This window comes from Podarcis erhardii, assembly GCF_964252035.2.
Source record: "Podarcis erhardii genome assembly, chromosome: 9".
Lineage (NCBI taxonomy): Eukaryota > Metazoa > Chordata > Lepidosauria > Squamata > Lacertidae > Podarcis > Podarcis erhardii.
This window is the reverse complement of record NC_138512.1, coordinates 66552170-66576647: the sequence shown is the minus strand read 5'-3', so window position 1 is coordinate 66576647 and position 24478 is coordinate 66552170. Positions and strand designations below refer to the sequence as shown.

Genomic DNA, 24478 nt, shown 5'->3' with positions numbered 1-24478 from the left:
GGCACGTCACATGCAGCTTAATACAATAAAACCATGTAACATTCAAATGACCAAAAGCCCACAGCATGACTGCTGCAACTGCATGCTGGATGGGTGAGGGAGGGGTCTGTATCTGTGAGTCACAGGAAGAAAAAGAGCTGTTTAGCACTGGCTCTGACCCCTGGTCCATCTAGTAAGGTAAAGGTAAAGGGGCCCCTGACCATTAGGTCCAGTCATGACCGACTCTGGGGTTGCGGCGCTCATCTCGCTTTATTGGCCAAGGGAGCCAGCGTACAGCTTCCGGGTCATGTGGCCAGCAGGACTAAGCCGCTTCTGACGAGCCAGAGCAGCGTACGGAAACACCGTTTACCTTCCCGCCGGAGCGGTACCTATTTATCTACTTGCATTTTGGCGTGCTTTCAAACTGCTAGGTTGACAGGAGCAGGGACCGAACAACGGGAGCTCACCCCGTCACGGGGATTCGAACCGCTGACCTTCTGATCGGCAAGTCCTAGGCTCTGTGGTTTAACCCATAGGGCCACCCGCGTCTCCATCTAGCTCAGTACTGACTACTATGACTGGCAGCTGGTCTCTAGGGTTGCTGGCAGGAGTCTTTTCCCAGTCTAGCCCAAGCGTACTCAGTGCAGAAAGAGCTTTTAAGCCTTGCTGGGGGTGTATGTGTGTTTAAGGCAGGGGTAGGCAACCCGTGGGCTGGATGCGGCCCAATCGCCTTCTCAATCCGGCCCATGGGTGTTCCAGGAATCAGCCTGTTTTTACATAAGTCCTTTTATTTAAAATGCATCTCTGGGTTATTTGTGGTGCCTGCTTGGTGTTTTTACATGAGTAGAATATGGGCTTTTATTTAAAATGCATCTCTGGGTTATTTGTGAGGCATAGGAATTCATTCATTGCCCCCCCCCAAAAAAAGATATTGTCCAGCCCACCACATGGTCTGAGGGATGGTGGACCTGCCTACAGCTGAAAAAGGTTGCTGACCCCTGGTTTAAGGTCTACTCAGGATACCGGTTCAAAAATGGTAAGGATGCCCACGTGGGGGCAGTCCAAGTATACACAGAACCCTTGGAACCGAACCCCTGGGTAAGATGCGATTTATGAGTTTACTCCTGTTTAAGATGCGATGTCATGATTTACTCATAACTTTAGAAAGTAGCCATGTCTAGTCAAGCTCTGCCTGGTGAGAATTCTAAAAGCTTCCCTGGAGAAAGGCAGAGAAAGCTGGAGGAAACAGCAAGTGAACATATACAGAAGTAGGAGCCCATCTCTCTGTGTGTATTATCTGCTTAGTGGACATTTCTTCTTACCCCTTGGCTTCCAAAATTTCTAGACAAAGGCAACACTAAGCTACACATGCTTACATTTCACACAATTATTATTACTTGATTATTTATTAATTCATGAATTGCCTTTGACACACATCCTAAAGTGATTTACAAACACACCATAGGAATGTTTATATGGGGAAGTTTTTAATGTTTTATGTCATACTGTGTTTTAATTTGTTGGAAGCTGCCCAGAGTGGCTGGGGTAACCCAGTCAGATGGACGGCATATAAATTATTATTATTATAGCTAAAAATAGTTTTGAAAACAGTACAATAAACAAGTAAAGGTAAGTTTAGAAAATACATAATGAACACCTAATGAGTGTATCTTGTATCCCGGGTCTACAGCTCGGCAATACTACTGCTCCACTTTCCCAGATTTCTAAGCATCTGAGAAAAGGTAATTTTGCTGGTGTTACTATCTTGGTTAGAGACCATGCATTCACGGGTGCCATACAGCACATATGTAATGCCACCACTGTACAGTTCCTTGCCATATAAATCTGCTAAGTTCAAGGTATGCTCTATTACTGTTAGTGTATGAAGTTCAAAATGGCATACCTGAAGGACCACCCTGTCCCTTATACACTGGCTAGCATACAGTGGTACCTCGGGTTACAGATGGTTCAGGTTACAAACTCCGCTAACCCAGAAATAGTATCACGGGTTAAGGACTTTGCTTCAGGATGAGAACAGAAATCGCGTGGCGGTGGTGGCGGCAGCAGCGGGAGGCCCCATTAGCTAAAGTGGTACCTCGGGTTAAGAACAGTTTCAGGTTAAGAACGAATTAAGTTCTTAACCAGAGGTACCACTGTATTGAGATCATCTGGGGAAGGTCTCCTGACTATCTCTTTGATACCATGTGTGTTTGTTTCTGTGCAAACTGAAGCATTTTTAGCTTAGCGGCACCAGTGCTTTGGAACTCTGCCCCTATTGAAATCAGACAGATACCTACAATTCTGATATTTCATGACCTGCTGAAAAGTTTAGCTTGCTAAGCATTTTTAGAGAATCAGGTTGATTCAGTGTAGGCAATTTGTTCTATACTTTATGATTTTATCATTTTATTATTAGCTCCTAACTTTATAATTAGTTTATTGTATACTACCACAATAATTTTTAATGAGTTGGCAGGTTATAAATACTCTTATAAATAACATGAATTATGTCTCATTTAGTTTGGTCCTATGCATATGTAGGGAGTGCAAAGACCTAGGGGTATACTGAAGATTAAGTCTGCAATCCTATACCCACTTGCTTCTAAGTAAACCCCGTCAACTTCAATGGGACTCATTTCTGCCACTTATCCCAATCCCTTGTGTTCCTGCATCCTTGCTCCATTCAAGGATCATTCACTGTCCTGTCATAATGCCTAATAAAACATATTATCCCTCACTGGAAGAATCTGCGACCAGAAAGAAGAGGAATATCAAGAAGATTGGAAAAAATTTAAAGACCATTTTAATAAATATTGTAATATTAAAAATTAGAAATTACTTGAAAGTACCAATTAGGCCTAGGATTAAATTAAGATTTAATTAAATAAATGAGATCTATAATGTTAAGAAAAGTTAATAAATTTGATTATAATTAGAATATTGTTTTTTGAATAATGATATTGGAAAACTGCTACATCCAGTTACAAGGAAATTCAGATGGGAAGGATTAGAGGAAGTCAAGCAATATGTTTATGAGGCTGGAAGTTTAACTAATTAATCAATTCGTATCAATTTCTTTGTTGTTATTTGTTGTATTTGTTTTATTTCTCTCTTGTTCTTTTTATTTTTGTTTTACAGTATGTGTTATATGTGTAAGAAACTTAATAAACATTATTGGAAAAAATAAAATAAAACGTATTATCCAGTAAAACCTGCAGCTGGACTTGGTTATACTTGGTGGTTGTGGAAAATACATTCCATATAGCTAGGAACAAAAAAAAAAAAACTTTACAGGAACCAACAAATACAAGTGTTCCTACACTTACACTAAGGCTGTCTATGGCTTTTGATCATGCACCACTCAGAGAAAACCAATATACTGAACAGCAAAATGTAATAAATACACCACAGTAATTTGGAAAATAACTTTGTTATAACAGAAGCAACCACCTAGATCTGTCTGAAACATGATCCAACAAAAATGGAAGTCTGGGCTTTGAAATAGTCTTCCTCCTCCTCACTCATTTGCAGCCTACAAGATGCTCCCAGGGAGGAAGGGCATACTTATTTTCCATATTTCATCATATTGATCTTCTCTATCTTTAAATCAAAAGCACTTTGCTGCAGTTCTTACAGTAAGAGAGTAAACACATGCCATATATTTGAAGCTAATCACTTAAGAAACTTTGAGGCTTTTATTTTTTAATAAAAACAAAAAACCCGCAAGCCTATCATTTCGGCACCCTCATACTATGCGCACAATTATGCCACTCTTCAGGAACATTAAAATGCATCATTAAGTATTCAGGATTGTGCAAGTAAAGCAGTGACAAGAAAACACAACACGTTATGAACCAAAGCATTGTTTACTAGCAGAGACCTTTTCAGTACAATGTCCACATTTTACACTTACACACAAATCCTTGCCGCTTTAGCTCATTGCTATTCAATCCAAAATCACCCCATAGAGCACCCAACTGTATGAAAGGCTCTGTCAGAGAAAAATAATCTACAATTGCATAAATGGAATGGTTTTAGAAGAGTTCAGAAACACAACAATTTTACTAAAGATGCAACATGGATTGTTTGATGACAAGCCTCCTGAGACCTTTCCACACATTATGCAGTTTGACAAGGACCCAGTTCACATGCAACATGAAGGTAAACAATACCCATGTGTGAATGAGCAAGAAAAAAACCAGAACAGCTTTAGTCCTTCTCCATTCCTGCAACTGCCATGCTACCTGGAGCTACGCCATTGTTTGGCTCAGCATTACGTCCTAGCCAAAGTTCAGGATTTGTCTCCCCACAGTAAAACCACAAGTGGCAAGCCACAGTTTTTTTTAAAATGAAGATTATGAATAAATTGACAATGAAACCAAAGTTAATATCAACAACATGCTGCTCAGTAAACCAGTCCTTTCTTGTACAATGTTCTGTGGATTAATCTTCAAACTCATATTTGGTGTCCTTAAAGATGTATAGGGGAAAGCCAAACAGTAATCCTTAATTTCAAATTTGCTCTCCTAAGAAGATGTATGCAGAAAGTTCATGGGCTGCATGAGCAAATATTTGGGGTTATGTCCTTAGTAGTTGCAAGCAGATACACTTTAATTATTACATGGTATACATGGTCATTCATAAAATATATGAATTATGAAGTTGGAAACCCAATTTAAAATTTATGATTTACATCAGCTTCTTTCCTTGTGGTGCTAAAATGCCCTTGATTTAAAAAGCAAAGCAAAACTCAATTCACCCTGTTACGACAGCCTTATAAATAAATCCACAGAAGTTACTAGCCTGAAACAAAAATTAGTACTCTGCCAAGGGCTGGTAAGAAGAGAGACACAGAGGTATCCACCCTGCTATGGCACTATGGCAGCCCACTCAGTTTCTATGGCACATGCAGAAAGGAAATGGAGCACTGCGATTCTCCTCTGCCATACAGCTCTCACTCAACTACTTAAATACAAGACCTGATCTTATCACAATACATAAACGGCTTCATCTAAATCTTGTATTTAAGCACTAACCTGGCAGCCCTAGGGACAAGGAACTGCATGCAGATAAGTGCATGAAATTCAGTGCCAGCAACTGTGGGGCTGCTGCAGGAGGGACTCTTCAGTGGTTATTACAGGAAACCTTGAACCACATAAACCTGATAAGCAACATATACACACCCATAATCAATACATATTTTTGTAGAAAACTCTTGGGGGGAAATTCAGAACTGTATTCAGGACTATTACAAAGGAGCTAAGACTTGTGACCAAGATTCGATACAAAATCCTCTTCCTGGGGGGGAAATGGTCATAGTATTTAAGCTGACTTTCATATTTAAAGTGGAACAGAATGGCCCAGGTGGTGCAGACAATCTATGATTAGGATTTGTAAGCAAAATCTGGATGATCATGGATGCTGAAGCAGTTTGTTTCCAGGTTGGCAGTGGGTTGGACTAAATGACCTCTGAGGTACCTTCCACCTCTATTATTCAAGGACTTGATTTAGGTTCAAAAGGTTCAACCCCAATTCAGAAACAGTGATGACTTAAATTTCAGTCATTCTCAGCCCAGTATCTGTCCCATACACCCACTTTCAAATTCTCTGTATTCATGGGAAAACTCAAATCTACTAAAAAATCATGACAGACATTGCTGTAAGATCACTTCCACATATAATTTGTCCTGGAAGTAACAAGCTTGGAGGTGGCCACTGGGGAATTTTGATCCAAGCGTAAGGAAGTTAAGTTGTTATGGCTGCAGAGGCAGGCAATGTACACATTGTCATATTACACTGATTTAGATGCAGAGGAGGCAAAAACTGGCATTCCATTACTTAACTTTTAATTGACTCCCTCCTGCCCCTCTCCCTACCCCATGCTCTCCATACACCATTTAAAAAAAAATCAGCTTGTTTAGAACCCACATAATAAGAGCCAATAAACAGTTCTGAATTCAGATGGGCTTACCCTATTAAAAACGGGGAGCATCATGTAAAGCTTCTCTTCCTGTTCTTTCTGGGTCATGTGCCGAGGTGGATGACACAATTCCGTGAAGAGTCGACGCAGATGCATCAACCCAAGAGCATTATCCTGAGGGCTACATTCCTCCTGCCGGGGTCGACCCATTATCCTTTTCACCATATTCATCTTTGCTGGTTTGTGAAAGACCCCTTTTATTCTGTTCAGGGGGAAAACAGAATAACAGAATTTGAAAAAAAAATGCAAACTAAACAAGAAAACAACAGCAACACACTTACTTATAATTTATGTGTGATCAAAAATAAAGAGGGGGAGGAGGGGAAGAATCTGGATCAGTATTATACAGTGGTGCCCCGCAAGACGAACGCCTAGCAAGACAGAAAACCCGCTAGACGAAAGGGTTTTCCGTTTTGGAGGCGCTTCGCAAAACGAATTTCCCTATGGGCTTGCTTCCCAAGACGAAAATGTCTTGCGAGTTCCTGCGGGGTTTTTTCCCTCCCCCCCCCCTTTTCCTAAGCCCTAAGCCGCTTATTAGCTGATCCGCTGATAAGCCGCTTATCAGCTGATCAGCTAAAAGCCGCTAAACCGCTAATAGCGCTAATCCGCTAAGCTGTCAATGGGCTTGCTTCGCAAGACAAAAAAACCGCTATACGAAGAGCCTCACGGAACGGATTAATTTCGTCTTGCGAGGCACCACTGTATACTGAAGTCAGCTACATATACATCAGGGGCGTCCAACTTCCAAGAGTCTGCGATCTACTCACAGTATTAAAAAACCGGCAGTGACCTACCCATTGTCGGAGTTGCTGAGCTTTTTTATTTATTTTTTTGGCACCGTTTTGCTGGGGTTCAAAGATCGACCAGGATCAACCAGAGACACCCCGCGATCGACCAGTAGATCGCAATCAACCTGTTGGATAGCCCTGATATACATTATGACTTCCTCCTACATATGGCACTGGCTATGCATAACTGGCCAAAAATTACAAAGCATAATTCTGAAGTGTGGCTTCCAATTGAGAGAAACAGCAATATAAAAAATGCACATGCAATAATTAGGTAAACACCTCCACTTTTTAAGGTTTTTTTATACCCTTAAGCTCAAAATGTCTTTGGGCAACGTGGATCCACCAATATTGATCCAATATTGGAGCATGCAAATATATATGAGGATGCCCTCGGCAGCAATGCTGCCTTTGCATGAACTTCCCAAAATAAATTTACAACCCAAGTTTCTTTCAACGTTCTAAAAGCAAGTGATTTTTAAACACCACAAAGTCCTCCAAAGGATATTTTAAGTCAAAACCTGAAACTCTGGTCTTCCTCCATATGCCACTATCCCTCAAAGAGAGGAAAAACAAAATCCCAAGACCAAAAAGAGCAAGAAAAAATGAGACAAATCTTATCTCACGTATGAGTAAGTATTCCTTTCACAGCCATTGTGGGAGCTGCATATGTGGCAATAAAGCAAGACCATATCCTTGTAAACCTGGAAAGGAACCTGAAAGTAAGCCGGTCACAGCCCCAAACCAGAGTCATATTTGGGGCCATTCTAGAAGAAATATGGTGATATGCAATGTTTATATTGCACATGGTTGCATCTGTTTTTCTGAACTCTTTTTTAAAACAACAACAACCCAGCAACAATAGTAGCCAGTGTGAGTAGGCCCAATCGAGGGGATGGGGTTTAATCCTTTCCCCTTGTGCCATTTCCTCCAGTGGAAAGCTCTCATCCCAAAGCTACTTTTTGCCTAGAGATAAAAGATATTTGAATGCCTATATATTGCTCCTCCTGAAAGGAATAGCAGCTTGGTCCCAAATCAGTAGCCCACAGATCTCTTATCCCTTCAAGACTGGCTAGAGTAATTTTTCATGTATACATGCAACCCCCAATTTGGGGGTTGGGGGTTTGCTTTCTGGGTCATGGTGTGCAATGGCGGAGTGTGCATAAGCCCATTACACCCCCTTTTCCAGCCACTTCCAGGTCACTGCAATGCACATGTGAAAGGTCACACATCAATTGGAGGCATGTAAAGGACATGGGTGGCACTGTGGGTTAAACCACAGAGCCTAGGACTTGCCGATCAGAAGGTCGGCGGTTTCACGACTTCCGGGATAGCGCGAACGGGTAATGGCGGATTCCCTCCGAGCCCCGGAGGGAATCGGCTCCGTCGAGGACGGGTCTTGCCGTGCCGGCGACACGGGGACCCTTAAAAACCGCAAGCGCGGAAGCTTGCGGACCTGGTAACTCGGTGGGCACCTCAAGCGCCCTCCCCGACCCGCGAAGAGCCTTTTTAAAGGCTGCGGAGTGGACTGGGGAGCGGCGTGGTGCTGAGAGTTCAGCGCTACCTCGGCGGAGCGAAGCCGCGAGCCATGACCGTAGAGCGCCGTCTTTCTTCCTGAAATTGGGACTGAAAAAAGCAACCCGTGAGTAGAAGGAAATTTTGGCACTAAAAGTTTTTATTCCTGAATTCGAGTACGATCGGGGGACGTGTCAAAAAGGAAGTCCACACTCCCCCCCCCCCACCAAAAGACTTAAAGTAAGGAGAGGAACACTAAGTCGGAAAAACTGTGGTGTTTAAAGAAAAAGCTTTCATAAATTGGATTAAAAAGTTAATTGTGCTGGAGTGAAGAGAGGGGAATTTCAGAGGTTTTTTTCTTTTGTTTTCTCTGGCTGACCCCCCCCCCCCGAACCCGGGCAGCGCCCTGTGTGTGAACCCGAGAGAAAGAATAAGGAGTTTGACAGCTGTCAAAAGAGCTGTCAAACGGATAGTTAAAACCTGGAACTGTGCTACAGATATATTTTCGGATTAAAAGTGTTGCATCAAATTCACTGGAAACAAACTAATTTTGAACAACAAAGTAACGGACTGTTGGAAAAGAACCATGATGGAAATCCCCCTGGAGGGAACTAAAGACATTGCAATGGCGGCTGAAGGAAAATTACTGGCAGAGATAAAAAAAATGTTTTTTTTGGTGGGAGCTCTGCAAGAACAGAGCTCGGCTATGAGTGAACAATTGATGACCTTCAATCTTAAACTAAGCAACTCTGTTGATGGAATTAACCGGATGGAAAAAGAACCTGCAGCTGCAGAAGAAGAGATAACTTTAGAACTGGGGGAAAAAGAAGAAGGAGAAGAGGGAGTTCAGGAGGAAGAGAGTAATCAAAAGTCTGTAACTTTTGGGAACAAAAGAAATGAAGAAGACAACCAAAGGATTACAAATCTGCAAAGAAAGATGGAAGTCCCTGGAATAACTGGAATATCGAGCTATAAAAGAATGAACAAGTTTGATGGGGACTTATTCTTTAAGCTGCAACAGGGGAGATTTGTCGATCCTGGACAGAAACTGTTTCTGTTTGATTTGGAAGGAGGAAAATATGAGGAACTGGGGACAGAATTCCTCCGAGAAGAGAAGACCAACAAAAAGGACTATAAACAAAATTGGTGGAAAGAGACTAATTGGGGCCTAAGGGCCTCTGATGTGAGAAATCCAGGTTAAAAATATGGGAAGGAGCAAAAACCGGGGTAGGGGAGGGAGGGGAGTGTAGGGTGGTAAGACTCTGGGATCTAGAACTGAAATATTATGATTTTTGGTTCAATATATGATTTTTGGTTTAATATAAAGACCGAGGAATTTGTGGGAGAGAAATCAGGCCGACCTTAGAGAAAGGATTCAATGTATATAATGGGATATGATAAGTAAAAATGGAAAAATGATAAATTCTAAGAAAGATATGAACGATATTTAAGAGAAATGAACAAATAACTTGCTGAGATACTTAATGAAATTGGAAGGTGGGTAGGGGGGTGTGGGGAAGTCACTGAAAGAAGGTAATGAATGTAAGACTATGAAATTACAGATGTTTTGTTTTGTGTTTGTTTTATATGTGTGTGTTTGTCTGAAAAAGCTGAAAACCCAATAAAAAATTTTATAAAAAAAAAAAACAGAAGGTCGGCGGTTTGAATCCCTGTGACGGGGTGAGCTCCCGTTGCTCTGTCCCAGCTCCTGCCAACCTAGCAGTTTGAAAGCACGACAAAGTGCAAGTAGATAAATAGGTACCGCTCTGGTGGGAGGGTAAACAGCGTTTCCGTGCACTGCTCTGGTTCGCCAGAAGCAGCTTAGTCATGCTGGCCACATGACCCGGAAGCTGTACACTGGCTCCCAATAAAGCGAGATGAGCACTGCAACCCCAGAGTCGGCCATGACTGGACCTAATGGTCAGGGGTCCCTTTACCTTTTACCTAAAGCAATCATTGCCTGTATGTCCAAAAAACACAGAACTAGAAATGCCTATCCTATTTCTGGAAGGGGGATGAGACTACAAAACTTTAGTCCTGAACGAGTTAAGCGCTCTGTATAAACTAAACTGAGTGTTCCAGATTCAAGACACTGAGTTTGAGCTCATATAACTGTAGGTCTATCAAGCACATATCCCTACCTAACCCGTTTATCTTGGTTGGCTGAAAGAAGGCTTACTTAATGTGCACAAGCACACACAGATTACAGTTACTAGACAGAGGCCACCAATTAAAGGCTGAGTAGCCCAGTTATGTATACTGTTTCTATTTACAGCAACCTAGTCATTTGAAACTGTCTTCAAGTACTAGGTTATTGCAAGTGATTAATCATCACAAGCCAAGCTGAAAAAAACTATCCATTCTACTTTGGGAATCCCAGTGGGGTGGTGGTAGAAGGGACAAAATATTTGCTAGGACCTAATTCCTGGTTTGGAGTTAACAAGGGATAAGATACATTGTGGGGCATATGCTGTGTATATCCTGGGTAAACCCAAAAACTTCCGTCACAAAATTCTTCACCAATGAGTTCTATTCTGCACCACTGCTTACTTTGGTTGCCAATTTATTGTGCCTCCAGTATTCATGTGAAAGGGCACCAAGCTATGTGGAACACTGAAACTCTCACAAGAACTGGAAAAGCTATTAAGCCCTGCTCTGGCTTCTGGGACTACAAGGCATTTAGCCACATGCTTTCAAGCCTAAGTGGAAGATAAACGGTTGTTTACTTTCGAATGGAAGCCAAGATTCTTACGATGTTGAATTCTACAAAAGGAACACATATTCTGAGCTTTCACACATTTGTGATATGCACACAGATCCCAAGTTACTGTTTGTTATGAAAGTGTCGCTCAATTCCTCTTACATAAAAGGAAACATGGAGGATATGCAATTTTCAACACCTCACTGTACCGTGACTGGATGTTACAACTGGTCATCAATAAGAAACTGTCCAATAGAGCAAAGGGCATCCACAGAGTTCAGAGAAATGAAGTCAGAAGTTCGGGAACTTCGTTTTTTGCTTAGTTCAATCTGAATCTGTGTAATGGTATATGAGTGTCCTTCTTTTTGACATCCCTGTCAAAAAATATGGAGTTCACTGCATATCGAGATTTGAACTTGTCCCAGATAGAAACACTCTTCCCTAGAATACCTGTATGCAAATCTCTCACAATATATACCCAAACAAACAAAAGTTGTCACTGGAAAGGTTTAACACATATGGCAAGCAGTTAGTTCAGATAAAGTACCTCCAGGCTATATTAAATAATGCAGATACATGGGCAGGAATGGAGGAGATTAATATACATTCATCATGAATCATTACAATATATGATAATTTAGGGGTAAATAATACTGCTGCTTTCAAAACATTTGTTAAAAACAAAAACGGCTAGGAAACGACTAAACAGCACACACTGTATTTAGTTTAACAATAGCTATTATAGGACTACAGAATTGGTTTGTTACTTCCAAAGGGTGTTATTTAAGCAAGCAAGCAGATAATTATCCAAACATTCATCAGGAGACTTTTCCCAGCTTTTTAGCCGGCATACAGAAATAACTCAGCCATTTCAAAACACATTAGTAATAAGATAACATGAAACAGACATATATTTCTTGGGTTTTATAATAGTAACAGTAGAAGCAAATATTTATTCTCACTGCTGTCCCAAGTACTTCAGAAGTGTCCCTTTAACACAAATTCAGACCCCATACTATGTAGAATGAGAACGCCTCACATAACTATAAAAGATGGCCTTCAAATAAGCTTATTGAAATTTCCAGTGTTCTCTTCTTTAAACCAAATATGGAAACTGGAATCTCAAAAGATTTAACAGTTTAACTGCATTTAGCAGATGTTGAATTTGAAAAACAGATGTCTAGAAACTAATCATTCCAAAATGTTATTGTAGGGATGGCTTAAAGAATGAATATATATATATAATACCCAAGAATCCATAAGTCACAGGTAGTACACAGCACGAAAACACAAACCATGAAAACTGTTTGGATAAAAGTGCCAAATGCTTCAAGTAAACAGATGTGCATGCCCAAAGTATTTCTTTCTTAAACATATAATTTCAGTAATTATGTTGAACTGCAAAGGCCAAGCCAAAATCTATAGTTGTGCTGCAAAGGACCCAGAGCAATGCTCATATGAAAAACTTACGAAGTTAGGCTATCATTTTTTTAAAAAATCCTACTCCATTTTACTACAGACATGGTCAGTATGCATGATCTCCAATGTTATGCCAAACTAGACCCATTGCAATATATGGACTTAAGTTCATTTATTTCAATGAGTCTGCAGTAAATATGACTTTGTGGGATATCACCTTAAACTTGGGAGAAGAACATACAAAAATTCTCATTTTCCTGATTAAGCGACTTCTGATAGAAAGCACTCAATGGCTGCAATACAGTGGTACCTCCGGTTGCAGATGGGATCCGTTCTGGAGCTCCAGTCGGATCCCAAGGTTTCCGCAACCGGAGGTGCCTGTTCTGCGTATATGCACGGCACATAGAGAGCTCCTGCGCATGCACGAGTGGCGAAACCCAGAAAAATACTTCCGGGTTTGCTGCTTTCGCAACCCGAAATTTACGTTACCCGAGGGTAACTTAAGCCGAGATTCTAAAATGCAAGCTAATCCACACTGGATTCTCTTCAACAGGGAGAAAAGCTTAAATAATAATGATGGCTCTAGACCAGCATTCCCCAATCTATTGTCCTCCATATGTTTGGGACCATAACTAATCTGCTTCAGTCAGCACGGTCAATGTTCAAGGATGACAGGAGTTGCAGTCCAAAACATCTGGGCAGAACCACTTTGGGGGAGGCAGCACTAGACTGCGAGAAAGCATCACATTTCACCAACAATTACCAGATACAAGGGATGGGCTCCCAATAGTGTTACTGAAATCTGGAGGTAAGATGTGTATCCGTTTCAACTGATGCATTACAACTATGTAACCTTCATTAAAAAACAAACTGAAACATCTGTGCTGTGTCTAGGATTCACAGAATTCTAAGCTACCAATTAGCATTTTAGGATGTACAACGGAACTGTCGCCAAGCAGCTTTCTAGATTCTATAAACAAGCTGGTCACAGTGGATCAAAAAATCTGGAAGCAGTGATCCGACAGGATATTTCGCATTTAACATTTCTACAAATTGAGCACACTTTATCCAATTTGTGATAAACAAACACTAAGCCTGTGTGGCGTGAAATTCTGATTTGGTAGTTAAAATATGCATTCCCTGTTATGTTTTCAACAATGCAGAGAGAGGATCCATACAAATCAGAAGTACCACCACCACATGAACCAAGATATCTACTGCAGTAAACATCTGACCCATGTTTCTCACAAAAGATTACTTTCACAGAGAAATTGTGTGATTTATAAACAGCTCCACACAAAGCATTCATTCACAACAGGCATATTCTAGGAATCTAAAAAGAACGCTAAACAATCATAAGCTATTCACTTTATATAGCTTTTAAAAATATTTATTTTTTCATAACAGTGTACAACTATATTAATAAGACTGTTAAATCAAAATGCAAAGTAATTCACAGACCACTTGCAGCGGTGTATTTCTGAAGACAAGAAGGCTGTACCATTTGTAAACAATGTAATGAATCACTGCTCCAAGTGTAAGACATTCAATTAAAAGGAATGAAACATGAGAACTAGAAATCTATCTATCAAGTTTTATTTTTAAATATTATTAGCATATACTCTGTATTAAATAGTTTGTTGAAACACCCCACCGTGTTCATTTCCCCCATGACCCAATTTTCATTTCCCAGGCAAAAAGGCAAAGCAGAAAAACCTTGGCAACATTTAACACCATTTTCATTGCAATAAAACAAAACATTACTCATGTTCAGCACAAGATCAAACAGAAGGAAGCATTTGTTGCAGGGATATTTTATGGCGTAAAAATGATTGCTCTGTCATCAAAAGAAGCATGAAATCTGCTACGCGTTTTGCTTCCTACATAAATGTTTGCAATCTTACCTGTGCTGTGTTTGTTTTGCACTGTCTAACAAATTCCAAAATGTTACACTGGAAACATGTTTGTCACAATTTCACACAATGACCATCTGACATTAAATTTTCCAAACCAAAAGGAGACAAAATAATTATCCCACCTGGTGCTTTTCAGGTTCTTTGCAGGCATCTTTAAGTTTTAAATCTTCTCTTTGTGAAAGAAAATAACAGCAACCGCTGGTGTCTTGTTATTATCTACTACTGCTAGCCCCACATGCAGCAAAAATACTTCAGGCAATCCAGGCGAAACTCAGAGCTTTGCACTGGAGTCTCCTGGAGCTTGCTGTACCAGTGTGCAAGCTGGCTTGACGACAGAGGCAAAGGGCTGCTGTTCTATCCAGCAGTACTGCCGGACTTGTTTGTCATAGGATGATGAACCCGTTCTGCTTCAGGCAAGGCCCCCCCTCCCTGCTTGTGTCAACTAACATATGCTGATTAATGTAGCCTTTAGAAAGAACAGGGGGGAACAAAGGGTGGCAGGAGAAAAGCCACTCAAATTCACATATAGGGCGATTTAGAAATGCCTGACTTATGCATTCTTCATGTGTCATTACAGTTTGTACTTCACTTGTGTCAAGAGTGTCTATGGCACTGTACCAACACACAGGAGCAATGTGCTTTATTAGAATCTTTACAGTCTAGAAAGAGGCCCAGGGAAGCTCTGGCCCTGCAGACACTGTGGGGCTACAACAGCCATCGTACCAAAGCATTGGACACAGCCTGCAGCTAATGGGCTCTGGAGTCTAATAACATCTGGAGGACTGTAGGCTCCCCACCCCTAGTCTAATCGATAGCTCTGGCATTATGGCAGATGCAATGCTGGAAACTTCAGATGTATAAGCTAGGTGACTAATGGCTGCTTAAACCAAGGTTACAGTCACCAAAACAGAATGCCTAGTTGCCGTTTTTTGGCAAGGCGGCTCTAAAGTCTTGTTTTTCAAAGGATGGGCTGACTTTGATTGATTCTCAATTAAACATCTGGTTAGTTCAGATGATAACCTTGAGCTTGGTTAAGAGCTTTGAGAACTCAAAGAAGAAAAGTCACTGATCCAGGGACAGTCCACATATAAATTGGCCTATTCCGACCTCTTTTTCTTAATGGCGACTTCACCTGCTCAGGCTGAACAGAAAAAGCATTTTGGTTCCAGAAATTCTTTCCAATTGTGTAGATAAAATATAACTGAAAGAATTCTACAGGATATGGTATTTGTGTGAAAACAAACCAGATCCAATGATCCCTAGGAATGCACCTCCAAATAGTGCAGATGTCAGGCGCCATCTTGACACCTAGGCAACTAGACTTGGTCACAAGTGGTCAAAAGCCTGGTGCAAAATGCGCCTGGTGCCTGGCTAATTTCGAACACTGTGGAGATGCTGTGTTTGCAGAACCCAAAAGTTACCTATACATCTAGGATTCCTAACTTCCAAAGTAACGCGATAAACAAAGACTCACAGATCTTGCCCGGCAAGGACTTACAACAAGAGCGCAAATTATACTTGTATTAGGCATTATTTCTTTTGAGCAGCCAAACAATTCCTGAATAAAGACAGGGCATTATTCATGCACTTAACTGTGCCAAAATTCAGCTCCCCACAAATGCATGTGTGCCACACTAAACACTGCCTCAGGTGCCATGACTAAAGAAACAAAGAGCGTAAATGTAATAAAATAAATAAAAAGCAGCCACATGCATACTGAGACAAATGAAATGCCAAATGATGACTAAAGACAGCAAGGGCATGAGCAATCCAGTGGCCCAGTTCCCATTGCTCAACTATGGTGAAGGGCCAGCAAGTGCTGCAATCCAAAATTTCACTTTCTGTATCAACAGCAAAATGAAGACCCATGTTTACCCACATACTGAAAGAGTGAGGGTCATGGTAATATGAAAAACAATGGAGCTACTTGCATAGAGGTATCTCTCCTAAAACTGCTACCACTGATGGCTCAATTAGCACAAGCATTTCTGGTTGCCAGATGGAACAATGCCCCCCCCCACTGAATGCTGTTCTAGGGGTTCTCTTGACTCTCCAGAGTGGATGGGGTTTGTGTGGGTGGCACAGTGGGAGTCCTTCTGGCTTCTGACAGTGTGCTGTGTTAGTTGTGCCACTGACTTTTATTTCTTGAATTCTAGTTGCCAACTTCAAGAGAATGAAGTCATTTCCTTCCCAGGATTTTATTGGGGGTGGGGATACTTTCCCTGGGTTAGGTACTACAAAAAAGGCTAGATTATTAGTAACCACAGTATTGTCAACAAGGTATTGATTATTAGTAACCACAGTATTGTCAACAAGGAAAGTCACTTGCAGAACTGTTTTCATCTTCAGAAAAATAAGGCTATATGAAGACTTAGCTTTGCTAGCTCAAATGATGTGTAATCAGTAACATATCAACAAGCAAACCAAGACACTCATTACAAAGCACACTCTTTTCCAGACTAAAAAAAGGGGGGGGGTTACATTAGGGGGCATGACAGAGATTGTCAGGTGCTCACTTTCTAGAGAGAGTCTAGGAAATAGCATTTATGATGACACTATTTCCTGGTGCTCTGCTGCTATGAAATTTTGAATAAGCTTAGTCAAGTCCACAAAACTTTTCTTCTAAATTTTGTTGTTGTTGTTTGCCTTCTCTCAACTTCTCTTTTTCACATTCCAACACCGTTAGTATAATTTGCAGGGATAAAGTGCAGCAAAATGCTTTCTTCTCAAAGGTTAAGAGTAAAATTATTGAAAAGATGTATAATAAAACTTTAGAGACAACAACCGGCTCACAGGATATGCCATACCACAGTAGCACTTATTAAAGCTACAAGATGTGAAGCTGCAATAGGCTCACTCACTCTCTTCCCTCAATAAAAAAAATGTAATAGACTTAGACCAACATAAAAGTTACTGTTAATGTAGAACATTTGTGCAAAGTTAGAAAAATCATTTAGAATAATTCCAGGTGCATTCTATTGGGCCAGCTGGAAAACATGTAGTTGCTCATATACCCCACAATGAGACTTTCAGAGATGTTTCACACATTACTTGTTCCTGACAGATTAAATGGGTTACAGATTTCTTCCACTGACATTTAAACAAAGCAAAATAATTTAGAAAGAAAAATAGCTAAACTGAATTTTTAAAAAAGGTACAATTCAGCATAGAGTTAAAAAAAAAAAAATATCCCAGCAATTTACTGAAATATCACCACTTCAATGTAAAGCTACCCCTTCAGTCAAAAAGTTAATTTGGCCTGAAAGTAAGAGAGACATTTCTGTCATTACTTGGGCAAAAGAATGAAGAAGTTATCTCTCAAAATCAATGTGACAATGACTAATGAGGGATTTTAGGCACTCAATGAAGCAATTTCCTATTTTTGTAATAACAAAACCTACAACTGCTATGGTGACTATTCAGAGTTATAACAAAATAAAAAAATTCCTTCCAGTAGCACCTTAAAGACCAACTGAGTTAGTTCTAGGTATGAGCTTTCGTGTGCATGCACACTTCTTCAGATACACAGAAACAGAAGTCACCGGACCTTTCTATATAGTGAGAAGGTGGGGAGGGGTATTACTCAGAAGGGTGGTGGGAATGGGTGATTGGCAGATAGCTGCGATGAGCCTGTTGACGACTCTTAACGACTGCAATAGGTCTAACAGGAAAAAGCAAGGGGTGAGAAGGTGAAAAATGGCTTTGTCATGTATAATGAGATAAGAATCCAATGTCTTTGTTCAAACCAGGTCTCTCCATAGTTTTAAGTTTGGTGATAAGTTGCAATTCAGCAGCTTCTCTTTCCAGTCTATTTCTGAAATTCCTTTGTAATAGAACAGCTACTTTGAGATCTTGTATAGAATGTCCTGGGAGATTGAAGTGTTCTCCTACTGGTTTTTCTGTCTTGTGGTTCCTGATGTCGGATTTATGTCCGTTTATTCTTTGGCGTAAGGTCTGGCCTGTTTGTCCAATATAGAGAGCTGAAGGACACTGTTGGCATTTTATGGCATACACAATGTTAGACGATGAGCAATTAAATAGTCCCGAGATGGTATGTGTGATGTTGTTGGGGCCAGTAATGGTGTTGTCCGGGTGTATGTGGCAGCAAAGTTGGCATCTGGGTTTATTGCAGGCTCTGGTGCCAGTGTCCGTGTTAGGTCTGGTTGTAGTATTATTGTGGGTTAGGAGTTGTTTAAGACTGGGTGGCTGTCTGTAGGCAATGAAAGGTCTTCCTCCCAGAGCTTGAGAAAGAGAACTGTCATTGTCCAGGAGAGGTTGTAGATCTCTGATGATGCGTTGTACTGTTTTAACTTGGGAGCTGTATGTGATGACTAGAGGTGTTCTGTTATTTTCTTTTTTGGGTCTGTCTTGCAGCAAGTTCTCTCTGGGTATCAGTCTGGCTCTGTTGAGACAACAGAGTTAGACAACAGATCAACAGAGCCAGACTGATACCCAGAGAGAACTTGCTGCAAGACAGACCCAAAAAAGAAAATAACAGAACACCTCTAGTCATCACATACAGCTCCCAAGTTAAAACAGTACAACGCATCATCAGAGATCTACAACCTCTCCTGGACAATGACAGTTCTCTTTCTCAAGCTCTGGGAGGAAGACCTTTCATTGCCTACAGACAGCCACCCAGTCTTAAACAACTCCTAACCCACAATAATACTACAACCAGACCTAACACGGACACTGGCACCAGAGCCTGCAATAAACCCAGATGCCAACTTTGCTGCCACATACACCCGGACAACACCATTACTGGCCCCAACAACATCACACATACCATCTCGGGACTATTTAATTGCTCATCGTCTAACATTGTGTATGCCATAAAATGCCAACAGTGTCCTTCAGCTCTCTATATTGGACAAACAGGCCAGACCTTACGCCAAAGAATAAACGGACATAAATCCGACATCAGGAACCACAAGACAGAAAAACCAGTAGGAGAACACTTCAATCTCCCAGGACATTCTATACAAGATCTCAAAGTAGCTGTTCTATTACAAAGGAATTTCAGAAATAGACTGGAAAGAGAAGCTGCTGAATTGCAACTTATCACCAAACTTAAAACTATGGAGAGACCTGGTTTGAACAAAGACATTGGATTCTTATCTCATTATACATGACAAAGCCATTTTTCACCTTCTCACCCCTTGCTTTTTCCTGTTAGACCTATTGCAGTCGTTAAGAGTCGTCAACAGGCTCATCGCAGCTATCTGCCAATCACCCATTCCCACCACCCTTCTGAGTAATACCCCTCCCCACCTTCTCACTATATAGAAAGGTCCGGTGACTTCTGTTTCTGTGTATCTGAAGAAGTGTGCATGCACACGAAAGCTCATACCTAGAACTAACTCAGTTGGTCTTTAAGGTGCTACTGGAAGGAATTTTTTTATTTTGTTTTGACCATGGCAGACCAACACGGCTACCTATCTGTAACTATTCAGAGTTATGACAGGGATTGCTAAATTCTAGGCATCCAGAACTGCTGAAACTGCTGAAAAGGGCAGAAATAGCATGTGCATCACCATTTATACATGGTGTGGGTAGGACCCAGTCTCCTCCTCTTATTGCCTTAGTTCCTATTTTTCCTGTTCCAAGTGCATCTCCCCTTTCTTATACACATTATTTCTTTGTGCTCATCACTTTCCTTTTCCCTTAAAAGCCTGCCAAGGATGAAGGATCTAATGGAAAACAGCACAACTCTAGGACCTCTTTCAATACTAGCAGCCAGCTATGGAAGATATGATGTAGTAGTAACAGCAACAAGAACAATGGGTATGATCATATGCAATTGCTCTCCATGACACTGAATAACCACAACAAGCAAATGCTCTTTGAGGAAGGCATCCCAAGAAAAGGTACCTTTTAATCAAGTACCATATTTTTCGCTCTATAAGACACACATTTCCCCCTCCCAAAATTAAGGGGAAATGTGTGTATGTCTTATGGAGCGAATGCAGGCTCCTTGGCTTCAGCGATAGCAACGCGAAGCCTTCGAAGGGCAGTGGGAGCGCTCCCGCCACGCTCCGGAGGCTTCAGGTTGCCTTCACTGAAGCCTGGAGAGCGAGAGGGGTCGGTGCGCACCGACCCCTCTCGCTCTCCAGGCTTCAAGGATAGCCACCTGAAGCCTCCAGAGTGCAGCAGGAGCTCCCGCTGCACTCCGGAGGCTTCAAGTTCCTTTTGCTGAAGGGTAGGTGCCCCTTCAGCTGAGGCGCAGTGCCCCTTCAGCTAAGTGGGAGGAGAAATGGAAAGGTTTCCGTTTCTCCTGCCGCTTCGCTGAAGGGGCGCTGCGCAGAGAGGGGGAGAATTTTTTTTTTCTTGTTCTCCCCCTCTAAAACAAGGTGCGTCCTATGGTCGGGTGCGTCCTATAAAGCGAAAAATACGGTACTTCCAGAATGGAAGGCTGAGAAAGTATTAGCTAGAGCAGGCTCTCTTACCACCTAAAACCACAAGCCCCCTTCCCTCCAAACTTGCATTAAAATTTGCTACACTCCAAGTTATGTCAAAAGTTATTTCTACACCAGTTTTCATCTTATTTAACAATCCTGATTCAATCAATCAATCAATCAATCAATAAGCAAACGGAAAATCAAAGGGCATCCTTGTTTATGTAATTTAGATAATGTGAGAATCTGTACTCAAATGGTGATAATTACTGAATTCTGAACAATGAGCTTTGGCATGGACTGCCTGTATAAGACTCTATTTGATTTTTAATGCAACTCAGGAAGTTCCCGATTCAAATCACCCCAATGAAGATACTAGGTGGCCTTAACAGAAGCTTCATCTTCAGACTCATGCAAAGGCCTTTCGTGGCACCCAAATGGTCCGTTCCCACCACTGAAATTAGGGTCACCATGCAGTCTGCAAATCTACCCCAAAAGGTTGGTAATCCCTGCCCTATGGGACTGTTATGTGGTCAACTGAAAGTATGAAGTGATTTCAAAGTCCAGAAAAGTGTAATGTTAAATGATGTATAGTATTGTTGTTAAAGGAAGCATAGTGACCAACTGCAAATTTAGGTTTCATGACACATTCCACCTCCACATAAGAGCAAGTGGAAGAATGAGAATATATCTGTAAAGTATTACACACTAGCAGTACTATGTAATTTATTAATGGCTCTACTGTTCACATGCTGTGGGGTTGACAACACTGTCATCACCAAACCTGCCAATACAATACAAAAAGTACCATTAACCTTTTATTGAATTTAGCAAGTCACAGTAGGTGCAGTATTTCCATCTGGCACTGCCATTTCTAATTTGACAGCTTCTTTAAAAGCTTTCGGGGTCTGAACAGCAATGCAAGGCACTCTGGAGTAAGGGACATTCTCTAGAACAACACTGCAAGGCAAATGCTATTTCTGAGCAGGGGCTGCAACACAAACGCCCTGTCAAAGAAGGTAAGTGATGGTGAAGAATCAAATAGTAGTAAATTAGGTTTTGATTACTAATAATGCAAAAGACTGAAGTTAACAAGGAAGGGAATACTGCATGTTCATGAGCCTAAACTACCCACATGCACTACGATGTATTATGGACTACAGTAATGGTTCCATTTAGTTGATTCAAATCTCCTTCAGTCCTAAGACTCAGCTAGCTACACAGCTGCAAATAAAACGTTTCAAATGTGTTGTAGAGTGCAATATACAAATGTGACACTAGATGGTGACAGCGAGCTACGCAAAATTCAATGTATTTTTCAAAACAAAATTTAAAAAAACATTTTCGCAATTGTCAGGGTTTCTGGGAGAAGTGAGGAGATGGCAGAGGAGACGGAAAACGAGTGGGAGGAGGGAGAGAGAGACGAGGAAGAAGATGACGGAATTCGAAGGGAATCTATGAGCCTAAGCAGTGAGTCAGAGGATTCCCAAAAGGGAGCTAGCATGATCAGGCGAAAAGCAGGAGAAGAGAGAAGCTGTGAAAAGTCAGGAAAGGAGGGGAGAAAGCCCAGTGAAGCACAGACGCTGTCAGAGGGGTCTCAGCCGGAACGGAGTAAAGGGGGTGGAGTTGTCAGCCTCTCGGAGGGAGGAGGAACAGGAGAAAACAGAGAGAGGGGGTTGGAGCAAGGTGTTCAGCCGGAAAGGGTAGAGAGTGGAACAGGGGGCAGTATAGAGGACGAAGGAAAGGTCAAAAGCAACGTACGCGCGCCAAGTTCAAGCATAAAGGCGCGCGGAAGTGGGGAAAGCTCAGAGGAGGAGCCCGGCCCCAAAGCCAGAAGGAGGGGGCAGGAGGCGGCAGAGGATTCAGCCTCAGGCGAATCCCGGAAGGAGAGAACCCAGGGGGGCAGAAAGACCCTGCGGAAAAGAAAGGAGAGGAAGAGGTGGTCTAGAGCCAGGCTATTAAGTTGGTGTGGAGGAGGGGAGGAGTCAGAGGGGGACTTCAGCGGTCTAACGTGACAGACGTACAGCCACAATGCTGAACTGTGAAAGAAGCAACTATCATCAATAAACTTTTCCTGTAAGTAAACTATAATGGAGTAAGGTCTCTCGTGAGCTGGGACCCACCTAGGTGGCTGTGACAGAAAGTCCCCCTCCCTCTGAAAGCAAAAATTTTTTTTTGCGAAGCTCACGAACGGAGCAGCCATGAGTGCTGAGGAACAGCTGGCTGCACTCCGGGATCAGATTACCACTCTCACAACGGCAGTCATTGCTTCGCAGAAGAAGAATGCTGACTTGGAGAAAGCGTGCCAGGATTTGCAAGCAAGGTGGGAAAATGCGGACAAGGCGGGGACCCCGGGCTCCAGAGCGGAGGGCATTGCGCTTGGAAGGAGGGGGGGTGCCCTAGTTTCGCATTTTAATGGCAACTTGCAAGACTATCCCAACTTCAGGGCAGATGTCGTGTATGCACTGCATTTACTCCGTCATGATTTTAGAGATGAGGAGGAGAGAGTGGGATTTATTGTTTCGCACCTGCATGGGGAAGCCAGGGCTTGGCTACGCAATCTGTGGCGCGAAGATGGACCAGCCCGTCGCAATGCAGATGCGTTTATCAAAGCGATGGATGCTTGTTTTCAATCCTCTGTGGATAAGGACATTGCGCGCCGGCAGATGCACGGGCTGAGGCAGGGGAAAGCCACTGTACGCCAATATCATTCTAAATTTTTTGCATTGCTCACCGCCTTAGATTGGCCGAAGGACAGTCTACCGGTCAGGGATCTTTTTTGGGAGGGATTGAGCCCCTCCGTCAAGGATGAGATCGCAAGGGGGGACAGACCCCAGACCCTGGAAGACGTGGTGCAACGGGCTTTGGCTATAGGAATTCGACATGAGGGACGTCCGTGGCACGAGGAGGGGGGGCCCCAAGCGCGCGCGCAAGCAAAAACTCTCCCTTTTGTGCACAGGGATTTCAGCCGTGCGCACCCCTCACCAATGGGGACGGAAGCCGAAGAGCCAATGGAGATTGGTGGTGCTAGGGCTCAAAAGCCATCCCAGAGCCCCATCCCTGCTGCAGCCAAAGCGAAGCCTCCTAGAGGGACCAGGAAGTGTTACATCTGCGACAGTGCACACCATATGGCGAAAGAGTGCCCCCAGAGGCTCCAGAAGCACACTGCAGCACTGGCAACTGTGACAGCAGAGGTGCAATCAGAGGAGCAGCTTCAGGGAAACTGCAGTGCCTGGCTGGAAGCAGAGCTACTGGGGCTCAGCCAGGCGGATCTGTAGAGAAGTCCCCAGCATCCTTGCAGCGCATGGACCCTTTACCTCCCAAACCAGCAGTTTTACTCACAGCAACACTCCAGCTGCCTGATGGGCGACTTCTCGAGGTTCCAACAACCATCGATTCGGGAAGCAACGCCGATTTCGTGGGATTACAGTTCGTCAAGCAGCATAACATAGCGCTCCTGCCTGCAACGACGCCTCTGAACGTGGTCACGGTAGACGGCAGGAAGTTGCTGGGGGGGCAAGTGGTGCAGCAAACCCCTCCCATGATGATGCAAATTGGAGACCATCGAGAGCTTATTAGTTTCAATGTCACCCACTTATCGGACACGCCCATCGTGTTGGGCATGAGTTGGCTGGACAGGCACAGTCCCGCGGTTGCTTGGTACCAGAGGCAGATCACCTTTTGTTCATCGTATTGCGCCCAGAATTGCATCCAAACCGATCAAGGAGGAGAAGCCGAACAGCAGCTGCATCTGCGTATGGTGCAAGCGGTTCCTCACAAGT

The 24478-nt window shown here is 42.4% G+C and overlaps 1 protein-coding gene across 5 annotated transcripts in view; it reads right to left on the bottom strand.

The window, feature by feature from the left end:
* WDFY3 (WD repeat and FYVE domain containing 3) overlaps positions 1–24478 on the bottom strand; it is a 139504-nt gene that overhangs the window by 95673 nt on the left and 19353 nt on the right. For 4 of the 5 annotated variants that reach the window (XM_081876573.1, XM_081876575.1, XM_081876574.1 and 1 more), the window contains exons 1-2: positions 14421–14438; positions 5951–6161 (exon numbers count right to left, since the gene is read on the bottom strand). In XM_081876573.1, the coding sequence (XP_081732699.1) occupies positions 5951–6130 (180 nt within the window). In that variant the 5' untranslated portion in view covers positions 6131–6161; positions 14421–14438. Of the gene's footprint in view, positions 1–5950; positions 6162–14420; positions 14439–24478 lie in introns of those variants that run through there. The other variant, XM_081876576.1, reaches the window with a different exon arrangement.